General features: G+C 32.2%; 2 protein-coding genes across 3 annotated transcripts; both read left to right on the top strand.

The window, feature by feature from the left end:
* Positions 1-2,656: 2,656 nt before the first annotated feature.
* On the top strand, positions 2,657-5,170 carry LOC111908477 (small nuclear ribonucleoprotein SmD3b). The gene is made up of 5 exons (XM_023904304.3): positions 2,657-2,957; positions 3,982-4,034; positions 4,140-4,206; positions 4,307-4,363; positions 4,857-5,170. Exons 1-5 carry the CDS (start codon positions 2,799-2,801, stop codon positions 4,905-4,907), a joined length of 387 nt encoding a protein of 128 aa, XP_023760072.1. The 5' UTR covers positions 2,657-2,798; the 3' UTR covers positions 4,908-5,170.
* Positions 5,171-7,274: 2,104 nt separating this feature from the next.
* LOC111908478 (uncharacterized) lies at positions 7,275-19,715 on the top strand. Of its 2 annotated transcripts, XM_023904306.3 has the most exons (7): positions 7,275-7,421; positions 9,549-12,252; positions 12,365-12,910; positions 14,058-14,666; positions 16,871-18,052; positions 18,368-19,128; positions 19,258-19,715. In XM_023904306.3, exons 2-6 carry the CDS (start codon positions 9,577-9,579, stop codon positions 19,109-19,111), a joined length of 5,757 nt encoding a protein of 1,918 aa, XP_023760074.1. In that variant the 5' UTR covers positions 7,275-7,421; positions 9,549-9,576; the 3' UTR covers positions 19,112-19,128; positions 19,258-19,715. The 2 variants fall into 2 exon arrangements, with proteins under 2 accessions (XP_023760074.1, XP_023760073.1); XM_023904305.3 differs by lacking the exon at positions 19,258-19,715 and having other exon boundaries at positions 18,368-19,226.
* Positions 19,716-21,804: the final 2,089 nt, after the last annotated feature.

Raw genomic sequence — 21,804 nt, 5'->3', positions numbered from 1 at the left:
TGTGGATATTGTCAAAATAGTTTTCTTTTTTAAGTTTTTTGTGAAAAATATAAAGGTAAAAAACGAAAAACTTATAAGCCTACTCTAATCCGTAACTAATTGTTTTAGTTGGTTGGGATGAAAATTAAAAAATAATAAAGAAACATATAAAAAGCAAGAAAGCCACCGACTCCGATTGTGCAACGACCTCTAATTGAAAGCCTATGCAAATTTGCGATTCCAACTCAATATTATAATCAAATATTATAAATGAAAAGAGAAGATTCCAAATTATTTAACACAAAAATTCTAATTAAAAGCCTATGGAAAACTACGATTCCAACTCAATAATCACATATTATAAATGAAAAGAGAAGATTTCAAAAGTATATTACAGTTGCTCACAAATCACTGAATCACAAACCGCTAACCCTAATTAATTGGCTATTAAACCCAATAATAAAATCAAAGATAATAGAAAAATCAAAATTTAAAACTTCAAAGCATATTACCGATTTACCCAGCAGATCATCAAATGAGGAGAAACAGAGAATGAAGAAGAAAGAAGAACTGAAGAACAACAGGGTTGCAGATTCAACAAGACAGCAACTCAACAAAGACAGCAACTCAACAGAAGAGTAGAAGAAACAATTGGAGAAGTCAGAAGCGCTATAATTGAGAACGAGAATGGAAAATAGAACATAATTTTTATGATCGTATCGTCGCTTGAAGATCGGTATCAAAACTTACGCCTGATTTATTGGAAACTACTAACCTTGGATCAAAAGTAATGGGGCCCCTTACAATTGGGGCCCTAAGCCCTACCTTTACTCCTCAAATAATATTCATTGGTTCACATCATATGATGGAAAATTTATTTGGTCTATAAATTATAATGGTTTTGACCCTATTAATAATGGTTTTGAGCTTTAAGATGGTTTTCACCTATAATGGGTACCAATAACAACACCCATTTAACAAACATATAATATATATATATATATATATATATATATATATATATATATATATATATATATATATATATACTTTGTCTCTCTACTCTACAACCCCATGATCATAAAAGAAAAAGAAAACAAATTATTTTACAAACCAAAATAAATAAGAAATAAAAACAAAACTTTGGATAAGGCAATAAATAAGTTACAACTGATAGTCTTTCATTACGAGTTTAAGAAATGATAATTTTATTCAAAAAATAACAAATTTTTTGACCAACTTGTTTATGGCTACTTTCTTTGCTATTGAAGGATTAACATTTTTGATGTTTTTGACAAATGTATAGAAGTCTTTGATAAAGTAAATTTAGCTTTTAAAGATGTAAAATTAAAATTACATACAAGTCAAAAAATAAAAGTTTTCAAAAGCTAGTTGAAGTAAAAGAGTTTTTAATTTAAAGTAATAACACTAAATGTGGATATTGTCAAAACAGTTTTCTTTTTTAAGTTTTTTGTGAAAAATATAAAGGTAAAAAACGAAAAACTTATAAGACTACTCTAATCCGTAACTAATTGTTTTAGTTGGTTGGGATGAAAATTAAAAAATAATAAAGAAACATATAAAAAGCAAGAAAGCCACCGACTCCGATTGTGCAACGACCTCTAAGTCGTTTGGCTTCATTTGTACAATTCTTGATTGACATTTATTTTTATTATCAAATAAACTTTATGATTTAAGAAAATATATTTTATTTTCTAGAAAATAATAAAACAAAGAGTAAATTACACGAATGGTCCCTATGGTTTAGGGTAATTTGCGCATTTGGTCCCTAATTTATATTTTTAACTCGGAAGGTCCCTATTGTTTGTTTTTGTTATGCGCTTGGTCCCTGTCATACATAAAAAGACTATTTTACCCTTGATTTTTTAATCTATTTAAATAAACACACCCCCAACCCCACCCCTCTCACCTTACCTTGCCTACCTAATCATTTTTTCCTATTTAAATAATAGTCGTTTTGGGTAAGACGGGGACCAAACGTGTAACAAAAACAAACAGTAGGGACCAAACGCGTAACAAAAACAAACAGTAGGGACCTTCCGAGTTAAAAAAATAAGTTAGGGATCAAACGCGTAAATTACTCCAAACCATAGGGACCATTCGTGTAATTTACTCTAAAACAAAGCATACTAAAGTTTAAAATTTATTTTCTCTATAAAAAGAGACTAATATTGATATATTTATTATTATTTTTTAATATTAAAAATTTGGATTGGAATGAGTTGTTATTGGAAGTGAAATTTTGGGTTTAGATTGTTATTGGAAGTGAAATCAAGGGTTTAACAAGATCACTTGGATTAATTTTGGGTTTAGTAGTCTCAAAAGCTTTGTTCCTACCACACTATTTAACTTTTAATTGTCGGTGATTCGGTGAATGTTTCTAAATTTGTTTCATAATAACTTTTTGTCTTTTTGATAAGAGATGTATTTTGATAAATAACTTATGCTAAAAACATTATTTTAAGTTAAGCTAACTATTATACGTGAAATTTAGATAACAAAAATTATATAAAAATATATTGTTTCACCTATTAAGTCATTAGACAATTAAATATATTTGATTATTTATAAAATATCAAATTAAAATTAGAACTTATTATTTGATTTTGACTATTCACAAAAAAAATGCATTTCCCTTGAACAAATTAAAGTTCTCAAAGACTCAAGAGCTCTTGATTTTGGCGTTTCTGTTTCGGAAACCCACTTCGAGTGAAGTACCCACCCTCTCTCACTAGACACTACAGAGATTCTAGAGAGATAAAGGCAAGGAGAAGGAAAGAGATTCTGATCGGGTCGGGATGAGTCGGAGCTTAGGGATACCGGTGAAGCTGCTACACGAGGCCGCCGGTCACATTGTGACGGTGGAACTCAAAAGCGGAGAAGTGTACAGAGGAAGCTTAGTCGAATGCGAAGACAACTGGAACTGTCAAGTCGAAAACGTTACTTTCACTGCTAAGGTTACTCCTGTCGTTTCCCCAATTAATTTCAAGTTTTTATTTTCCGTGATTCGATGTATTTTGTTGATTTTGCTTTTCCTGTGATCTTGTTAAACCCTTGATTTGAACTTTTCTCTTGGGTTGTGTATAACGAATTAACGACACAATATGAAAACTCTCCATCTCTATCTTCGTTTACAGTACTCTTAATGGAAAAAAAAACATACGAAACAATGAAACGCTGAATTAATTGGGCTATTTTCTTAAACCCTAAACCCTAAACCCTAGGTGCTAGGTCGAAAATGTGCTCTTTCTTTGCAAAAGAAGATTCTGTGTTTACATTAGTTAAATGTCTTGTGACATGGTTTAACTTTCTTGGTTATTTTCAACATTTGTAGGCTTGTTGTATGAAATTTCAAGGGAAAATGGTGGTTTCTAATTTTGTAACCATTCGGTAGTAATGTACCAGAGAATCTTTAAGGAATTTACAAATTGATTACAACTTCTTTTGGGGGTGAATTCTATTTGATTCATGAGTTTATATTAAATATTTCCAGTTGGGGAAATTTTTTATAGTAGTCAGCATCTGCTTCAGATGAAATAAAACCACAAGATAGAGAAAATCATCAAACTTCAGTCTTTCAGGCTCTAATTTGTTTGATTTCAACCTGCAACTTAGAGTTTAGTCTATGATCTAAGCTTGACTACAAATTCCTTTTTTCATTAGAAATTCTGTAAGGTAGTAGTTGCAAAATATTTTCCTTCAAGATTAGTCAAATCAAAGAACACAAGAAACCTTTTTTTTTTTTTTTTTTTTTGGTTAAAGAACATTTTTTGTTCCATAAAAGTAACTGGAAATTCGCTCAAGGTGCAATCAAGTGTTTACAATCTCCTAAATCATTTCATTCATAAAAATTGGACCATTATTCTAGTAATGTTTTTTTTTTTTTTTTTTTTTTTTTAATCATATTTAATATACTAATTATATATTATTTTAAAAAAAGATAAGAAACCTTGATGATGTGAGTCTGTTGATTATCAACAGGATGGAAAGATCTCACAACTTGAGCATGTCTTTATTCGAGGCAGCAAAGTTAGGTTTGTCATTATCTTCCCAAATAATTACTTTTCATTTTACTTTCATTATAACAGTATCAGTATCAGTATCAGTATCAATAACAGTAACAGTAACAATTGGTGCAGGTTTATGATCATACCAGATATGCTTAAGAATGCTCCTATGTTCAAGCGATTGGAAGCTAGAATTAAGGTGCTCTCAGCTGTCAGCTGTTTTATTTGCTAGTTTGTGAATTCTTTATTTATTTATTTATATATATTTTTTTAAATCATGCAATTTTTGTTGGTTAAAGGGTAAAAGTTCAGCACTTGGTGTTGGTCGAGGCCGTGCTGTTGCCATGCGAGCTCGGGTAAGCATTACATTTACGGTTAATGTCAGAATTTGATAACAAACTATCTAAAATGTTCAAAAAACACCCTTGTACTAATGTCATAACATTTTTTAGCACAAGGGTGTTTTGTGAACATTTTTGATAGTTTGTTACCCAATTCTGACATCAACCCCTACATTTATCTCTGAAAATATATTTTGTGTGGATGTATTTATATAAGGTGAGTAACTTAGTGTCCTTACATGCATAATTAAAATGACCTTTTTTTATAACATTTTATAGTACAAGGGTGTTTTTTGAACATTTTTGATAGTTTGAAAAAGAAGTGTCATGTTGGATTATTTTTTGTGTTCTTAAGTTAGAAAAAAAGGGAAAGAAAACAAAGCTATCAGTTTTAGAATATTACACATCTGTGTAGTTTTGTTATTAAAAAAATGTTAGGAGGGAAGAGAAAGGGTACTTTTGTCATTTTTAAAAGGTTGATGAAATCTTCTCTTGATGTTTTGTGCAGGCTCAGGCTGCTGGTCGTGGAGCTGCTGCTGCACCTGGTAGGGGGAGGTGAAGTGATTATTAAATCAGTTTCTTTTCTTCTTTTGAAATGTAATTGTAAACCTTGAAACTAGAGTATAAGCAATAGTTTTAGTTTCAATCATATTTGTGGCCTTTTGGTTTTGTTCTTCAATCTTCACTTTAAACCTGCAAAACTACATCCTTGATTGTGTTTGTGGCTTTTTATGATTGTAACTTGATAAAAAAAAATGTGTCATAAAGTTTTAGAATATTGAATGTAAGAACAAGAAATAGCAATGCACTTCAATTGAGAAAATATTACCCTATTAAGCCATTTTTACCAGCTAACTTCGAGCAACTTTGAGCAGCCAGTCATAAGGACCGAATGACTACAGTTTAACAAGTTGAAAGGGTAAATATGAATGAAAAAAAAACTTAGTGACCAAATCGTACAAATCAAAAAATATATTATCTTTTTAAGTCATTATCCCATATGGAAAATAAATGATTAGGGCAACATATATTTGAACCAATGAAAACATGACAACACATCACTTCCACAATAACTTCCACAATACATTACTTGTGAAGAAATAAATGGACACGTGTCATTTGATTATTGGTTCCGGTAGATGTTGTCCTAGTTATTTGTTTTCCATAGAACTCATTCCTATATATATATATATATATATATATATATATATATATATATATATATATATATATATATATATATATATATATATATATATATATATATATATATATATATATATATATATATATATAGTAAGTTTGATATTAGTAATTGTATACATGAAAATAGTGGGTCGGGCTAAAGACAATGCCATATCTTATTTATTTTCGTAAATTTGATATTAGTAATTGTATTTCACGTACAATAATAAAAATATATTTTATTGTAATTTGAAAAGTATATTTGTGTTATCGGATAAAATACTTGACTTCAATCAATTTATGAAAAATATTTGAACAATGGTGAAAGTATTATTATTTCATGTACAATAATAACAAGGGATCGAGGTCGACCAAAAAGAAGGTAACGCTGGCAAAAGAATCTTTGAACAATGCTTGAAAGGACTATTATGTTTTTTAGTTCAATTTTAAATCTATGAAATTTAAAGAGAAAGTGATCAGGAGTCCAATTTTATTTTTGCAAACTTATATATTTTATACTTAAGCGAATCTAAAAATGAGGTAAATACAATAACAATATTTGCATAACCACAGCCACACAGCAATATCCTCACAATCCCCATTTTATTGTCGTCGACATCACCACTTTATATAATCTAGACCTCTACCCACTACGCCGACAACTTGAGTCTCTTTGAGACAAGTATTCATCACAACTATTTCAATAATTTTTTTTATGTATTTATTTGTGTAATGTCATTTTATTACTTTTTCTAACATATACAAAAATTTAATTTTAGTTGAAATTTGAATATTTTTCATTTTTACATATAACAACATTTTGTTATTATTATTTTAATTATAACATGTTTAACAAATTAAAATTGTGATTACGTAATTCACATCGGTTTTCATAAATTTAAATTTTGTATATCTTCGTAAAAAAATATATTGTGGCTTAAATTGATTAAAAAGTAATAGTTGTTGCACAAAATATATTTGGCCGGTGTCGCATCATTAGTTAATTGGTTATTGATTAAGATTTTTGCATATTTAGGTTATAAAATAAACGAGTTGACAATGTGTAACAAATTAACTTAATCAAATCAACTATGAGGTTTGTGTTTTTTTGTGCAATAATGAGTGTCACCGTGCATCCAAAGGCAAATACATATAATGTAAAAGCAGAAAAATATAAAACATTTACTCGAAACAAAAAAAATATATATTAAATTTAAGGAGATATATATTTTTCTCACAACAATCGCTATAATTAGGTGAAAAAACTCCTTTCAATTTTCTGATTAGATTTTGAGAACTAGGAGAGTAAGCGATACATAGCTTTTGAAACATTTGAGTCATGTTTGGCCCACTAAGTGACAACCAGTTTGGTAGCTAGTAAGTTACTTATAAATTAACAATGTTTAATAAAATATAACTTATAACTGTAATGTAAATCGACATAAATAAATATTTAAATATATAACTTAAAAAAATCTATATAATTAAGAATATATTTGTAAACATATCAATAACTAGTTTAAAAGTTAGTTCGTAAGTCAAATAAACTATTTTCTATTTTATTAAACAATAAATTTAAATAACTTAGCTTATAATCTATAAAATTGACTTAGAGATATGTTCATATACAAAATGGGTGGACCTGTAAGCCATCAATAATTCCCAAAAAGAGTAATTGGTCACATCAAAATAATGGACATTTAACCCTCTAAAGAAAGTATTGGTCATGGAACATCCCATAATTACAATCATACCCTTCCCCTCACAAAAGATTCTTGTATATCTGGACATTTTTGGCATTTTTTTTTTTCACGATTCAGAGTTCTATTCCTTAAAATTTTGAACTCTTATCGCTGCAAAAAGCTCAAAAGACAAATCACACACACAGGTATTATGTTTTATTTATTCATTCACAATCATATATACATGTTATTGTACTGCTTGCTTGATGGTTTCGTTAGTCCAACTGCACTTGCAAATTTAAAATAATTCACTTTTCTTCCTCTGATTTTTAAAGTATTTGTTTTGTTTAAGAACAATCGGTGAAGAAAATAAACATGTGAGTGTTTTCTAAGATAAACCTGGAAAGCAAGGCTATAAGAGGATGTTAAAATCTACTATGCCCATTCACCTTTGATTTTTGTTTTACCTTTTAATAGCCATGTTTTCATATGTATCTGTATGTGTTCTTAAAAAGATTGATAAGTAAATATCTTTTGATATTATTATATTTGTTGTTCTCATAAGAAAAACATATAGCTAAAACAGGAATTATTGTTTTTTACTTGTTAGTGTATCAACTTCGAATGAATTAATGCTAATAATCAAGAATATGTTGATTTCAACTATTTTCTAACCATCCAAGCTCACTACATGCTCATATTTATTCAAATCTAGATGGTTTATATTTGCGTTTTTACATTTAATTTTACTCTCTGATTGTGAATATATAGACTTGATTGATCCTCTGGGTTCCATTTGTTAGCATATATTTCTGATCGACGTAGCTTTTTTTGTTCGGTTTATATTTTAGACTAGTTATTTTCCTTTAGTAGTTTCATCTCTTTCATTGTAAATAAACTTCCAATCAATAATAAAACATTAGGCATCAGCCATCTTTGTAGGGATGAGCATGGGTCGGTTTTGATCGGATTTTGGCTAAAACCAAAACAAACCGTAGAAAGTCGGTTTTTCGGTTTTTAAACCCATATAGGTTCGGTTTTTGCATGGGTCGGTTTTTCGGTTTTCCGGGTTGGGTTTTCGGTTTTCAACCGTGGGTTTTATAAGCTCCTGTTTTTTATCTCTAGTTTTTGGGTTCAAACCTAGTGAAAATACGTTGCGATAAATAGTATTGTATCTACTTTAAATATATTAAAATTAAGAGTACGAATTCTAGTATTATAAAAGCATAAAAGTGTTCAAAAGATCAAAGATTAACACCATCAACAGTTTATTGAAAATAAACATAAAGTATTAAAGAGATAAAGTCTAAAGTTTAAAACTAAAAGTTTAAATCATAATATAAATAATATATATGTGGGTCGATTCGGTTTTTATGGGTGGTTTTATACGTCAAAACCAAACCAAACCATTATTTTTCGGTTTTTGTAAAATTGAAATCCAAACCGTCGGTTATTGCTTTGCTTTCGCTTTTTCGGTTTCGGTTATGTCGGTTTTTTTTGGTTTTTCGGTTTTCGGTTCGGTTTTTGCTCATCCCTACATCTTTGGGTCTCAATTCGATCCATTGTTTATAAAGTGGGATTCCATATATAAAAACATATATTTTTATAAAGTGGGATTCCATTGTTTATATAGATTTTTATTCACCAATAGACAATAGATTAAAAAAAGATATAAAAACATGTCGGCTTTTGACTAAAAATATAGACTTTTATGAATAGAATATTCAATTTGCTTAACTCGTTTAAAAAAAATGAAAAAGATGTCGATATAAAATCTCATATGGGCCTTCTTTACCATTCAAATAGTAAAATAGTAAAAGATACTTGTTTGGGGCATGAACTGACCATAGTCAAACCCATACAAAATCAAACGAATCCCACATGGATGATGACGATGGGGTCGCCATAGATGTGTTTTGGTCCTTTTTTTTGAGAGAACAGAAGCTTCTGCTCTTCATCTTCTTTAGATTTTGGGGATTTTCTGGTTTCAGGGGTTTGTGCATCGAGAGCACAGACTAAATTGAAGCAAATGAGTAAATTGAAGCAAAATTAAAGGTTGAGAGTGTGTGAGTGGAAACTAAATTGAAGCAAAAAAGTATGGCATAATTGGTTGCTAGTGACATTGATGTTTTCTATTACTAATTTACTATCATCTTCTTTAAAATTGTCAAAACATTGTGTATTAGATTATGAGATCGCAGGTGGTCTATGTGCCAAAGGTAATACAAGCTTACTCAATGAAATGAATCTAGGATGCATCATGCATGTATTGGTTAGATTAAAGATTTTCATCAAATTTCCTTTATCAAATTGCTGTATACCATATTATGTAGGTGCTAACACAAGACATAATATCGAGCAATGGAGTGTCTTACTGGTATCTTTAGCAACCCGTTTGCTCAGTGTCTCATCGCTCCTGTGAAAGAACACCTTTGCCTTCTGATTTTCTATACACAATATGTAGGGGATATGCTTACTGCAATGACGGAGTTGAATGCTGCAAAAGACATTGTTGAAGAGCGGAAGAATCAAAACGTAGAAAAATGTTTTGAGGCTCCAAACCATGTCAACCGTTGGTTGGAAGATGTTCAAACAATCAACAGAAAAGTGGAATGTGTTCTTAACGATAATTGCAATTGGTTCAATCTATGTAATAGGTACACGCTCGCAGTGAAAGCCTTGGAGATAACTCAGGAGATCGATCATGCCATGAAACAACTCTCTCAGATAGAATGGACTGATGATTCAGTTCCTTTGGGAAGAAATGATTCCACAAAGGCATCCACCTCTACACCATCAAGTGATTACAATGACTTCGAGTCAAGAGAACACACTTTTAGGAAAGCACTTGAAGCACTTGGATCCAACCACACATCCCACATGGTAGCCTTATGGGGGATGGGTGGAGTGGGGAAGACCACGATGATGAAGAGGCTGAAAAAGATTATTAAAGAAAAGAGGACGTTTCATTATATTGTTTTGGTGGTTATAAAGGAAAATATGGATCTCATTTCCATCCAGGATGCTGTAGCAGATTACCTGGATATGAAGCTAATAGAAAGCAATGAATCAGAAAGAGCCGATAAACTTCGTGAAGGGTTTCAGGCGAAATCAGATGGAGGTAAGAATAGGTTCCTCATAATACTGGATGATGTATGGCAATCTGTTGATATGGAAGATATTGGTTTAAGTCCTTTTCCGAATCAAGGTGTCGACTTCAAGGTCTTGTTGACCTCGGAAAACAAAGATGTTTGTGCAAAAATGGGAGTTGAAGCTAATTTAATTTTCGACGTGAAATTCTTAACAGAAGAAGAAGCACAAAGTTTGTTTTATCAATTTGTAAAAGTTTCTGATCCCCACCTTGATAAGATTGGAAAAGCTATTGTAAGAAAGTGTGGAGGTCTACCCATTGCCATCAAAACCATAGCCAATACTCTTAAAAGTAGAAACAAGGATGTATGGAAGGATGCACTTTCTCGTATAGAGCATCATGACATTGAGACAATTGCACATGTTGTTTTTCAAATGAGCTACGACAATCTCCAAAACGAAGAAGCTCAATCCATTTTTTTGCTTTGTGGATTGTTTCCTGAAGACTTTGATATTCCTACTGAGGAATTGGTGAGGTATGGATGGGGCTTGAGAGTATTTAATGGAGTGTATACTATAGGAGAAGCAAGACACAGGTTGAATGCCTACATCGAGCTGCTCAAGGATTCAAATTTGTTGATTGAAAGTGATGATGTTCACTGCGTCAAGATGCATGATTTGGTTCGTGCTTTTGTTTTGGATACGTTTAATAGATTCGAGCATTCGTTGATCGTCAACCATGGTAATGGTGGTATGTTAGGGTGGCCTGAAAATGATATGAGTGCCTCATCTTGCAAAAGAATTTCATTAATATGCAAGGGCATGTCCGATTTTCCTAGAGACGTAAAGTTTCCAAATCTCTTGATTTTGAAACTTATGCATGGAGATAAGTCTTTGAAGTTTCCTCAAGACTTTTATGGAGAAATGAAGAAGCTTCAGGTTATATCATATGATCACATGAAGTATCCCTTGCTTCCAACATCACCTCAATGCTCCACCAACCTTCGTGTGCTTCATCTTCATCAATGCTCATTGATGTTTGATTGCTCTTCTATTGGAAATCTGTTGAATCTGGAAGTGCTCAGCTTTGCTAATTCTGGTATTGAGTGGTTGCCTTCCACAATCGGAAATTTGAAGGAGCTAAGGGTACTAGATTTGACAAATTGTGATGGTCTTCGTATAGATAATGGTGTCCTAAAGAAATTGGTGAAACTTGAAGAGCTTTATATGAGAGTTGGTGGTCGATATCAAAAGGCCATTAGCTTCACTGATGAAAACTGCAATGAAATGGCAGAGCGTTCAAAAAATCTTTCTGCATTAGAATTTGAGTTCTTCAAAAACAATGCTCAACCAAAGAATATGTCATTTGAGAATCTTGAACGATTCAAGATCTCAGTGGGATGTTATTTTAAGGGAGATTTCGGTAAGATCTTTCACTCTTTTGAAAACACGTTGCGGTTGGTCACCAACAGAACTGAAGTTCTTGAATCTAGGCTTAATGAGTTGTTTGAGAAAACAGATGTTCTTTATTTAAGTGTGGGAGATATGAATGATCTTGAAGATGTTGAGGTAAAGTTGGCACATCTTCCTAAATCCTCTTCCTTCCACAATTTAAGAGTCCTTATCATTTCTGAGTGTATAGAGTTGAGATACCTTTTCACACTTGATGTTGCAAACACTTTGTCAAAGCTTGAGCATCTTCAAGTTTACGAATGCGATAATATGGAAGAAATCATACATACAGAGGGTAGAGGAGAAGTGACAATTACATTCCCAAAGCTGAAGTTTTTATCATTGTGTGGGCTACCAAATCTGTTGGGTTTGTGTGGTAATGTGCACATAATTAATCTACCACAACTCACAGAGTTGAAACTTAATGGCATTCCAGGTTTCACAAGCATATATCCTGAAAAAGATGTTGAAACATCTAGTTTGTTGAATAAAGAGGTAAATGTGTTTTATGTTAATACAATACAATCTTTTCAATTAACCGTTTCAAAATATATTGTATGATTTATTTTTGTTTGGATGGGATTATTAATGGGTGATTATTTCTCAGGTTGTAATCCCTAATTTGGAGAAACTTGATATTAGTTATATGAAGGATTTGAAAGAGATATGGCCTTGTGAATTAGGGATGAGTCAGGAAGTTGATGTTTCTACGTTGAGAGTGATTAAAGTAAGCAGTTGTGATAATCTTGTGAATCTATTCCCGTGCAATCCTATGCCATTGATACATCACCTTGAAGAGCTTCAAGTGATATTTTGTGGTTCCATTGAAGTGTTATTCAACATTGAGTTGGATTCTATTGGTCAAATTGGAGAAGGCATCAACAATAGCAGCTTGAGAATCATCCAATTGCAGAACTTAGGGAAGCTAAGTGAGGTGTGGAGGATAAAAGGTGCGGATAACTCTAGTCTCCTCATCAGTGGCTTTCAAGGTGTTGAAAGCATTATCATTAACAAATGCAAGAGGTTTAGAAATGTATTCACACCTACCAGCACCAATTTTGATATGGGGGCACTTATGGAGATTCGGATACAAGATTGTGGAGAAAAGAGGAGAGAGAATGAATTGGTAGAGAGTAGCCAAGAGCAAGAGCAGGTATGGCTTTCAATTTCACTTGCTTACTTAATGAAGGATTAAGCTCCTGCTTTTTGAATAAAAAGTGGATGAATGACTAAATTCGGGAATGCCACCTGGAAAGTTATCAACCATTTAGCTACACCATTTTTTGAACTAATGTTGTAATACATGCATAATATAATTAAAAACTGGTCATTGATAAATGTAAACCAACCTTTTTTATTTATTAAAATGTCTACAATAAATGATTTTCTTTATTATATATCATTTTATAACAATAAGCTTAAAGATATTTAAATAGCCAATGTCAGTTATACAACGTAACTAAATTTTCATTAAATAGTTTTAGTTAAGATATCACTCATTATTATTTTTATAGAAAAAAGACAAGATTGGCTAATCCTCATAAGAATTTGGAAGATTTAAGCAAAATATAGAGCTTTTCCAAACATAGCCAATAGTTTCTTTTGCAGGTCCCATCTACGAAATTATCAATAGATTTGCGATTTTTTTTTGGCACCTATGAAAATTTTCATTAATTAAAAAAAAGTTCAAGCCATTTTGTAGTTGGCACCTGCGAAATGGTAGTTTGCACCTGCAGAAATGATCACTTTTCACCATTTGGCATTTATGACTTGTGAAAATGGTAATTTGTGAAATGGTCATGTGCACCTCATGAGAAATACGAAATGGTCAGTAATATGACTTTTTTATATAGATATGATGGTGGCATATATTTATAGGAAAATATAGCTGCACGACATTAATTAATAGTGAAATTAGTTAACTGATAAGTAAACAAAATTTATATGTATGAAGTATACTCAATTTAGGACGACTCGGGCAATGAAATCATCATTTAATAGGAGCAATGAAATCATTTTCGAAAAATGTTTACAAATGAATAAAATATTAAATTAAACTTAAAACATTTTGTTAGTAGTTTGAAATTTACAAACTGAAATTTGTTGTATTTATTAACATTTATAAATGTTGTACTATGATTTTTTCCTCGTTCGCATATATTCCTTAAAAATCCACCTAAAATCAAAATAATTAATCTTTTTCAAGTTGAAAAATGAAAATCATATGATATAACCGTGTATGGATGTGGAATTATATATCAGTTACTAATTACATTTTTTGTTGGGATATATGTGCGCAGATTGATATTGCAATCCCATTCACTCTCACACACTCTTTTCAAAACCTCCGTAAACTTGCTTTGGAAAAGTATGAAGGAGTGGAGGTGGTGTTTGAGATAGAGAGTCCAACAAGTAGAGAATTGGTAACAATTCACCATAATCAACAACCACTACTTCCCAACCTTGAGTTATTGGATATAAGTTTTATGGACAGCATGAGTCATGTATGGAAGTGCAACTGGAATAAATTCTTCATTCTTCAAAAACAACAGTCAGAATCCCCTTTCTGTAATCTCACAACCATACATGTTCAATATTGCCAAAGCATTAAGTACTTGTTTTCAACTCTCATGGCAAAACTTCTTTCCAACCTAAAGAAGGTCGAGGTAAGAGAGTGTCATGGTATTGAAGAAGTTGTTTCGAACAGAGATGATGAAGATGAGGAAAAGACTACATTTACATCTACATCTTCTGAAAAAAGCACTAATTTGTTCCCTCGTCTTGAATCTCTCGCTCTTTATCAACTTCCAAATCTCAAGTGTATTGGTGGTGGTGGTTCTGCCAACAGTGGGAACAATGAAATATCTCTTGATAATTCCACTACTACTTCTTTTGTTGATCAATCTAAGGTATGTTTTTTTTTTGTTTACCTATTTGACAACTTATTAATTTTACTTTTAAGATCCATTTCTTCTTTTCAATATTATATAAAGATCACAGAATCACATACAAGAGATTTACACTTCTATTGTTCACCCATTACCTACTCTCCAAACTCATGAATGGGATTATCATGAGGCATAAAAAGTTGCATTGGTTTGAACAAGTATTACTATATATTTGTTAGTTATCATAATTCATATCGATAACTGATAAGATTTTCTTTCTTTTTCTACTTAATTAGATAATGCTCACATGTCTAACCAACTTAGGTTTGCTATTCTATGTGAACCCTTTGTTGTTTTTGTAACCAAGCACCTTAAATATTATTTTCATTTTCCATTTGTGTTTACTTTGGACAGATTTTTCTTTTATAGCTGCAATTCCAACGGAAGTTGTATTTAAGTTCTAATCTACATAGAGCCTTGTTCCTGAGTTTTTTTGTAATTTATTAAAGGAAAGGAAAGGAAAATTTTGACAGAAAGAAAGGGACGTGAAGTAAAATATTCATTATTCTGTGTTTCCGAGTTCAAAGGAAATGAAAGGAAAGGAAAGAAATTTTTTTAGCTTTTGTGTTCCCGAGATAGGAAGAAAAAGAAAATAAAACTTGAAATTTTCCTTCCCCTCACTTTCTTCCCAAATCCGTCCAATTTGGGAGGAAAATTTGAAAGGAAAATATGACTCCAAAATCCTTCCTCTCTCCTCACTTTTCTTCCATTAATGAAACTCGGGAACACGATTTTCCTTCGACACCCCTCACTTTCCCTCCGTACCATCCTATTTCTCTCCTTAAGTAGAACTCGGGAACAAGGCGTTAGGGAGGAGGGAGTCATTCCCTCCCAACCCACTGAACCCACTGTCACATCAGCTTTCTCTTTTATTTTTATTCATCTTTCCCAATCCACAACACACGAAAATCCTATCTTTCTCAACACACTCAACCCATTCAATTAAAAAAAAACTAAACAACTAAGGTACAAATCTTAAAACACATGGTACAAGAGAAAATGAGAGAGAGAAAGAAAAGAGAGAGGATGAAGTGGGTTAGTGAAACCAGTTAAACAACCCGCTGAAGAGGGAGTGATACTGGCGGTAACTCTATTGCTAATTAGGATTTTACCTTGATTGTTTTGTATTTTTTTTAATTGAGTGAGTTGAAAAGATAGGATTTTCGTGTATTGTAGGTTGAAAAAGATGAAGAAATATGAAAGAGAAAAGCTGATGTGGCAGTCGGTTTAGTAGGTTGGGAGGGAATGACTCCCTCCTCCCTAATAATACATGTTATGCACACTATACTAACATATTAGACACGTAAAGGATAAATGCTATGTCTCATATAATACGTTATATTTATAATCTTTAAGCAATCAAATTTATTTAAAAAAAAAACTCAGTGTGAGCAAAGGCAGGTACCCGACTAAATTGCCCAAAACCAGTCTGGTGGTTCATGGAATGTTGGGCCAGGTCGTTAAACCGTCTACACACCGGTTCTTTAAATCACAGAACCGCTTCTCATACTGTGAACCGGTTTTAATTTTAAAAGAAAATTTCATTATAAAGTAAATGACTTAAACCATTACAAACAACAAAAATTTACCATTACAATGTTGGACTATCATTATTTGCAACATTAAAATGAAAATACACATATTTCCTTCTGATATCTGCATGAGTGGCTGGTTGGCTAACCCAAAAATCCATGCATTGTAGATGTGTGTTACAACACATAGTATCAATGAAATTCATTTTAGGCTAGAATTCAACAATCTGTAATAATATTCCCTAAAACTAATATCATCATCAACCAAACTAATATAAAACCATTGGGTTCTCATTTTAGGTACAAAACATAGATTTTTCTAAGCTTGTTGTATTTAAACATATGCTTTCTCAACTGAATTGATTTTGCATTCCAAAATTTTAGGTTGTAAAGTGGTATGTCATTTGTTGTCTTTTCGATTAATCCCAACATTAATTGTACAAAAACCAAAACTACATAATTGATGTAGATATCATAACACTCGTGTTATTTAGTATATAAAAACTAAATTTTGAATTGAATTTCTTATACAAAAGTTGTGTCTATGTATACGTGTTTATGTAGGTAATAGACAATTAGTCTCTGTTAAGTATATGGAGTTTAATTTTTAGACTAATGTTTCATGTGTTGCAGTTTTATCAGGCAGGTGGCATTTTTTGGACGTTATGCCAATACTCCAGAGAGATAAATATAAGGGAGTGTTATGCATTATCAAGTGTAATTCCATGTTATGCAGCAGGACAGATGCAAAAGGTTCAAGTGCTGAATATATACAGGTGCAACTCAATGAAGGAGTTATTTGAAACTCAAGGGATGAACAACAACATTGGTGACAGTGGTTGTGATGAAGGAAATGGTTGTATACCAGCAATTTCAAGACTAAATAACGTTATTATGCTACCCAATCTAAAGATATTGAAGATTGAAGATTGTGGTAATCTGGAACATGTATTCACATTCTCCGCACTTGAAAGCCTGAAACAACTCGAAGAGTTAACGATAGAGAAATGCAAGGCAATGAAAGTGATAGTGAAGGAAGAGGATGAATATGGAGAGCAAACAACAAAGGCATCTTCAAAGGAGGTTGTGGTCTTTCCTCGTCTCAAGTCCATTGAACTGGAAAATCTACAAGAGCTCATGGGTTTCTACTTAGGGAAGAATGAGATTCAGTGGCCTTCATTGGATAAGGTTATGATCAAGAATTGCCCAGAAATGATGGTGTTTGCACCTGGTGAGTCCACAGCTCCCAAGCGCAAGTATATAAATACAAGCTTTGGCATATATGGGATGGAGGAGGTACTTGAAACTCAAGGGATGCACAACAATAATGATGACAATTGTTGTGATGATGGAAATGGTGGAATTCCAAGACTAAATAACGTTATTATGTTTCCAAATATAAAGATATTGCAAATCAGCAATTGTGGCAGTTTGGAACATATATTCACATTCTCTGCACTTGAAAGCCTGATACAGCTCAAAGAGTTAACAATAGCGGATTGCAAGGCAATGAAAGTGATTGTGAAGGAGGAATATGATGTAGAGCAAACAAGGGCATCGAAGGCTGTGGTCTTTTCTTGTCTAAAGTCCATTACACTATGCCATCTACCAGAGTTGGTGGGTTTCTTCTTGGGGAAGAATGAGTTCTGGTGGCCTTCATTGGATAAGGTTACCATCATAGATTGCCCACAAATGATGGTGTTCACACCTGGTGGGTCAACAACTCCCCACCTCAAGTACATACACTCAAGCTTAGGCAAACATACTCTTGAATGTGGCCTTAATTTTCAAGTCACAACTACTGCATATCATCAGGTATAATTCTTATTCTTTCACCTAATTATGGAATCATGATGCTAATTACAAGTATTAAACACATTAATACTAGTTTCAGTATCAGTTTATGTTGTCACTTGAATCAAAAATTTCCATTTTCCAAAGTAAACCGTAATCCAACTTACCTTATGATATAAAAAAAATAGTTACCCATTGGACAACTTTTAGTCGGAGTCAAATATCATCATCATTTATGAATGAGATCGCTTCAATTTCGTTGAAGTTACAACATATTACATTTCAAATGTTTTTGTTTAACATAAGCCCCTTGCTTTTTCTTTATTGGACTTGCAGACCCCATTCCTGAGTTTGTGCCCTGCTACTTCAGAAGGGATGCCTTGGTCCTTTCATAATTTGATCGAAGTATCTTTGATGTTTAATGATGTTGAGAAGATTATTCCATCCAATGAGTTGCTAAATCTGCAAAAGCTGGAAAAGGTTCATGTAAGGCATTGTAATGGGGTAGAGGAGGTATTTGAAGCATTGGAGGAAGGGACAAATAGTAGTATTGGTTTTGATGAATTGTCACAAACTACTACTCTTGTCAAACTTCCAAACCTAACACAAGTGGAGTTAGAGTATCTAGATTGTCTGAGGTATATATGGAAGACCAATCAGTGGACAGCATTCGAGTTTCCAAACCTAACAACAGTCACTATCAGAGAATGTCATGGGTTAGAACATGTATTTACTAGTTCCATGGTTGGTAGTCTGTTGCAACTCCAAGAGCTACATATATATAACTGCAAATATATGGAGGAGGTAATCGCCAGGGATGCAGATGTTGTAGAAGAAGAAGAAGAAGATGATGATCATGACAAAAGGAAAGACATCACATTACCTTTTCTAAAAACTGTAACACTTGCTAGCCTTCCCCGTCTTAAGGGGTTTTGGTTAGGGAAGGAGGATTTTTCATTCCCATTATTGGATACTTTAAGTATTGAGGAATGCCCAGCAATAATGACTTTCACCAAGGGCAATTCTGCTACTCCTAAGCTAAAAGAAATAGAAAAGGGGAAGATATCAACTCCATTATAAAGATCAAATAAGAGGCAGTAAGTAGACGTTTTCTGCTATAATAACTCTTAAAATACATTAAAAAACTTTGTCATGTATATTTTTTCTTATGGACAAAAGCCAGACATTCTTTATATTTTTAACTGAATATTTTATATCTTATGCAGGAATTCAATAGAAGATACTGACTAATAATATATTTTCATGTTATAATTGTTGTCATTGTTGTCTGCAACCATTTTTTCTCGTTATGCATCAGGGCCTTCAGTTTATGTATTTCAGATATGTTATTCATGATTATGTGAATTCTTGTGCTAGATTACAGGGTTTTAGATGTTGTAGTAGTATCATAAATATTTGGCTCGTTAGTCAAACATCTTTTTCCGAACAATTTTTCTTGTATGGCACTAGTTATACCAAGAAGTTATGGCATCTGGTATTGATTTCATAACCCAAAAGTGCTGTAAATATTTTATACCGGAAGGATGAGATTTTGGAAAAGTCTTTTAATGGCAAATACATGGATAAAGATTAAGGATCAGGGTTAGTTTAGGAAACCTTGGGAATAAGTTGGTCATTAGGGTTAGGGATTAAGGAGGCAAAGGTTGAGTTCAGAAATGCTGGGAGATTACCTACTTATCTTGTTATTTTTAGGGGTAATGACATTAAAAACCTTAAATTTTCAAGTATTTGTCAGTTTTATCTTTTTGCAGATTTTAAATTCATTAAAACTGGATGTTTGTAATGTTTTTTTTTTTTTTTTTTTTTTTTTTTTTTTTCAATTGTACCATGTGACTTATTAAAGCCCTTACGTTTGGCATAAATGCTTGTTTTTTTTTTTGTTCATAAAAGCCTTTAAGTTTGGTTTTCTCGTTCATTAAAAGCTTTAAATTTGATAGAAATTTTCAGTTTTATCAGATAAATTCGCAAAAAGGTTAACATTGAAAAAAAGTTACTAATTTGAAGCATTTATAGATCTAAAATAAGACTTTGGGTAAAAACAGACAAAAACTTGCATACCTAAGAGTTTTTATGGCATTTCCTCTTACTTTTAAATAAGAATTCGTGATTATGTAAATTATGTTTTTCGTTCTTTTAGATATTTTTAAATAAAAATTCAATGCGGTTCATAACAAATTGATTTTGATTTATTAATATTTAAATGGTTTGATTTTGATTTGTCCATTTTTAGATCTTATACAACTCATTGACTAAAAAAGAAACTAAAATCATGTATGAAACTCTTATATTTGTTAAGACATTCTTTACCCATGCATGGCTTAATGAGAGATAAAAAAAAACCTTGTAATCTAGTAAAGTGACGAACGTTTTTTTTGACTTAATCCATAAATGACGATTTAATATGGAAAGGCATGGAAAAAAGGTTTTCCTAAATCAAATTACAAGTTTTCATAAGGTTTCCCTAATATATTGGTTTCTTTCGGTTCCCCAAGTGTGTCACCAACTTATCTAGTCTCCGTTAAACTTTATTTATCCAGACAACACTAAATAGAGAAAAAAAGTCTTGCTATATAATGTTCAAGAAGTCACACTATGACGTGCCCAAAGGCATTATCTAGCTTTTAAACAATATCACCCTATTTAATTTATTTAAGCTAAATTATGATAACGTATTTCATCAAGAAAACTACTCCAACTCCAATGTTAAATTAAAGAGGCATTCATCAAAATGATCATTTTTGGCCAATGAATAACTAAAAAATATTCGCAGTTTTCAAGAAAACCTAAATGGCCACCGCCTTCGAAAATATATATATTCCAACAATACTACATCTTTCAAAATTTGATTTTTTTAATCTAAATTATGTCCAAAAAAATGATTTTTAGAATTTTTGCATCCACTAAAACTTTGTGAATGCTTTTTTTCCTCACTATTTAATGGTGTCATTTTTATAGTTATAAATGCATATTCCAAATTTGAAATTTCATATATGCCGTGGAACATAATGTATTGGCGCAACATCTCCAAATAGTGCAACAAGGAATATAGATGTCGTAATAGGCTTCAAGTGTGGCGCAAAAACATCAATATTTGAGCAACAACACCATGGTGTAACAGGCACATGCATGGCGCAACAGGAGTACGTACCGCATGGCACAAGAGGGAGTGTCATGGCACAAGAGCATCACTCTTGGCCCATCCCTTTATCATATGGTGCAACAAGGTTCCCTTGTTGCTCCATATCACTCCCAAGTGCTCTAAACCTCTTCCAATTGCTCCAAACCCCCTTCTGTACGATCCCTTCCTTTGGTACTGGATCCGTTCCTTTGTTAGGCGATCCATTCCTTTCTCAGATGATCCGTTCCTTTGTAACATGCTCCATGAACCCCAGGTGCTCCATTGAGTTCCATGTGATCCAAATGCTCCATGAACATGATCTACAATGCTCGAGTCACATTTAACACAATCAATTACATACACAAAACAATACAAAAGTATAACACGAAATAGATACTTTTATTTCTTGGAAGTGGAAATTACATATCCCCTAGTCTAGGGTATAAGAAAGTCTAAAAGTACAAAAACAAGCATTAAGAGTAGGCAACTACAAAAGTACTATAGTAAGATAAGTAAACTGCAATACCATGATTATTCCAAGAGTATGACTTCCAGGTTCTTAGTTCCGTGAGAATACATGTGTTTTGAAAGAGTGTTAACTTTAAATTTGTCGAGTTCCGAGGTTTGTAATGTC

This window comes from Lactuca sativa, chromosome 2 (genome assembly GCF_002870075.4).
Source record: "Lactuca sativa cultivar Salinas chromosome 2, Lsat_Salinas_v11, whole genome shotgun sequence".
NCBI classification, from domain to species: domain Eukaryota; kingdom Viridiplantae; phylum Streptophyta; class Magnoliopsida; order Asterales; family Asteraceae; genus Lactuca; species Lactuca sativa.
The sequence above is the reverse complement of the archived record's forward strand: the minus strand, read 5'-3'. Positions and strand labels throughout refer to the sequence as shown.

Bases quoted from the DNA above. Each gene is read 5' to 3' on its own strand.
- LOC111908478 (XM_023904306.3), top strand. From the start codon at position 9,577: ATGGAGTGTCTTACTGGTATCTTTAGCAACCCGTTTGCTCAGTGTCTC. The intron at 12,253-12,364 runs GTAAATGTGTTT...ATTATTTCTCAG, and splicing joins CTAGTTTGTTGAATAAAGAG to GTTGTAATCCCTAATTTGGA. The intron at 18,053-18,367 runs GTATAATTCTTA...TTGGACTTGCAG, and splicing joins CAACTACTGCATATCATCAG to ACCCCATTCCTGAGTTTGTG.
- LOC111908477 (XM_023904304.3), top strand. From the start codon at position 2,799: ATGAGTCGGAGCTTAGGGATACCGGTGAAGCTGCTACACGAGGCCGCC. The intron at 4,207-4,306 runs GTGCTCTCAGCT...TGTTGGTTAAAG, and splicing joins GATTGGAAGCTAGAATTAAG to GGTAAAAGTTCAGCACTTGG. The intron at 4,364-4,856 runs GTAAGCATTACA...TGTTTTGTGCAG, and splicing joins CTGTTGCCATGCGAGCTCGG to GCTCAGGCTGCTGGTCGTGG.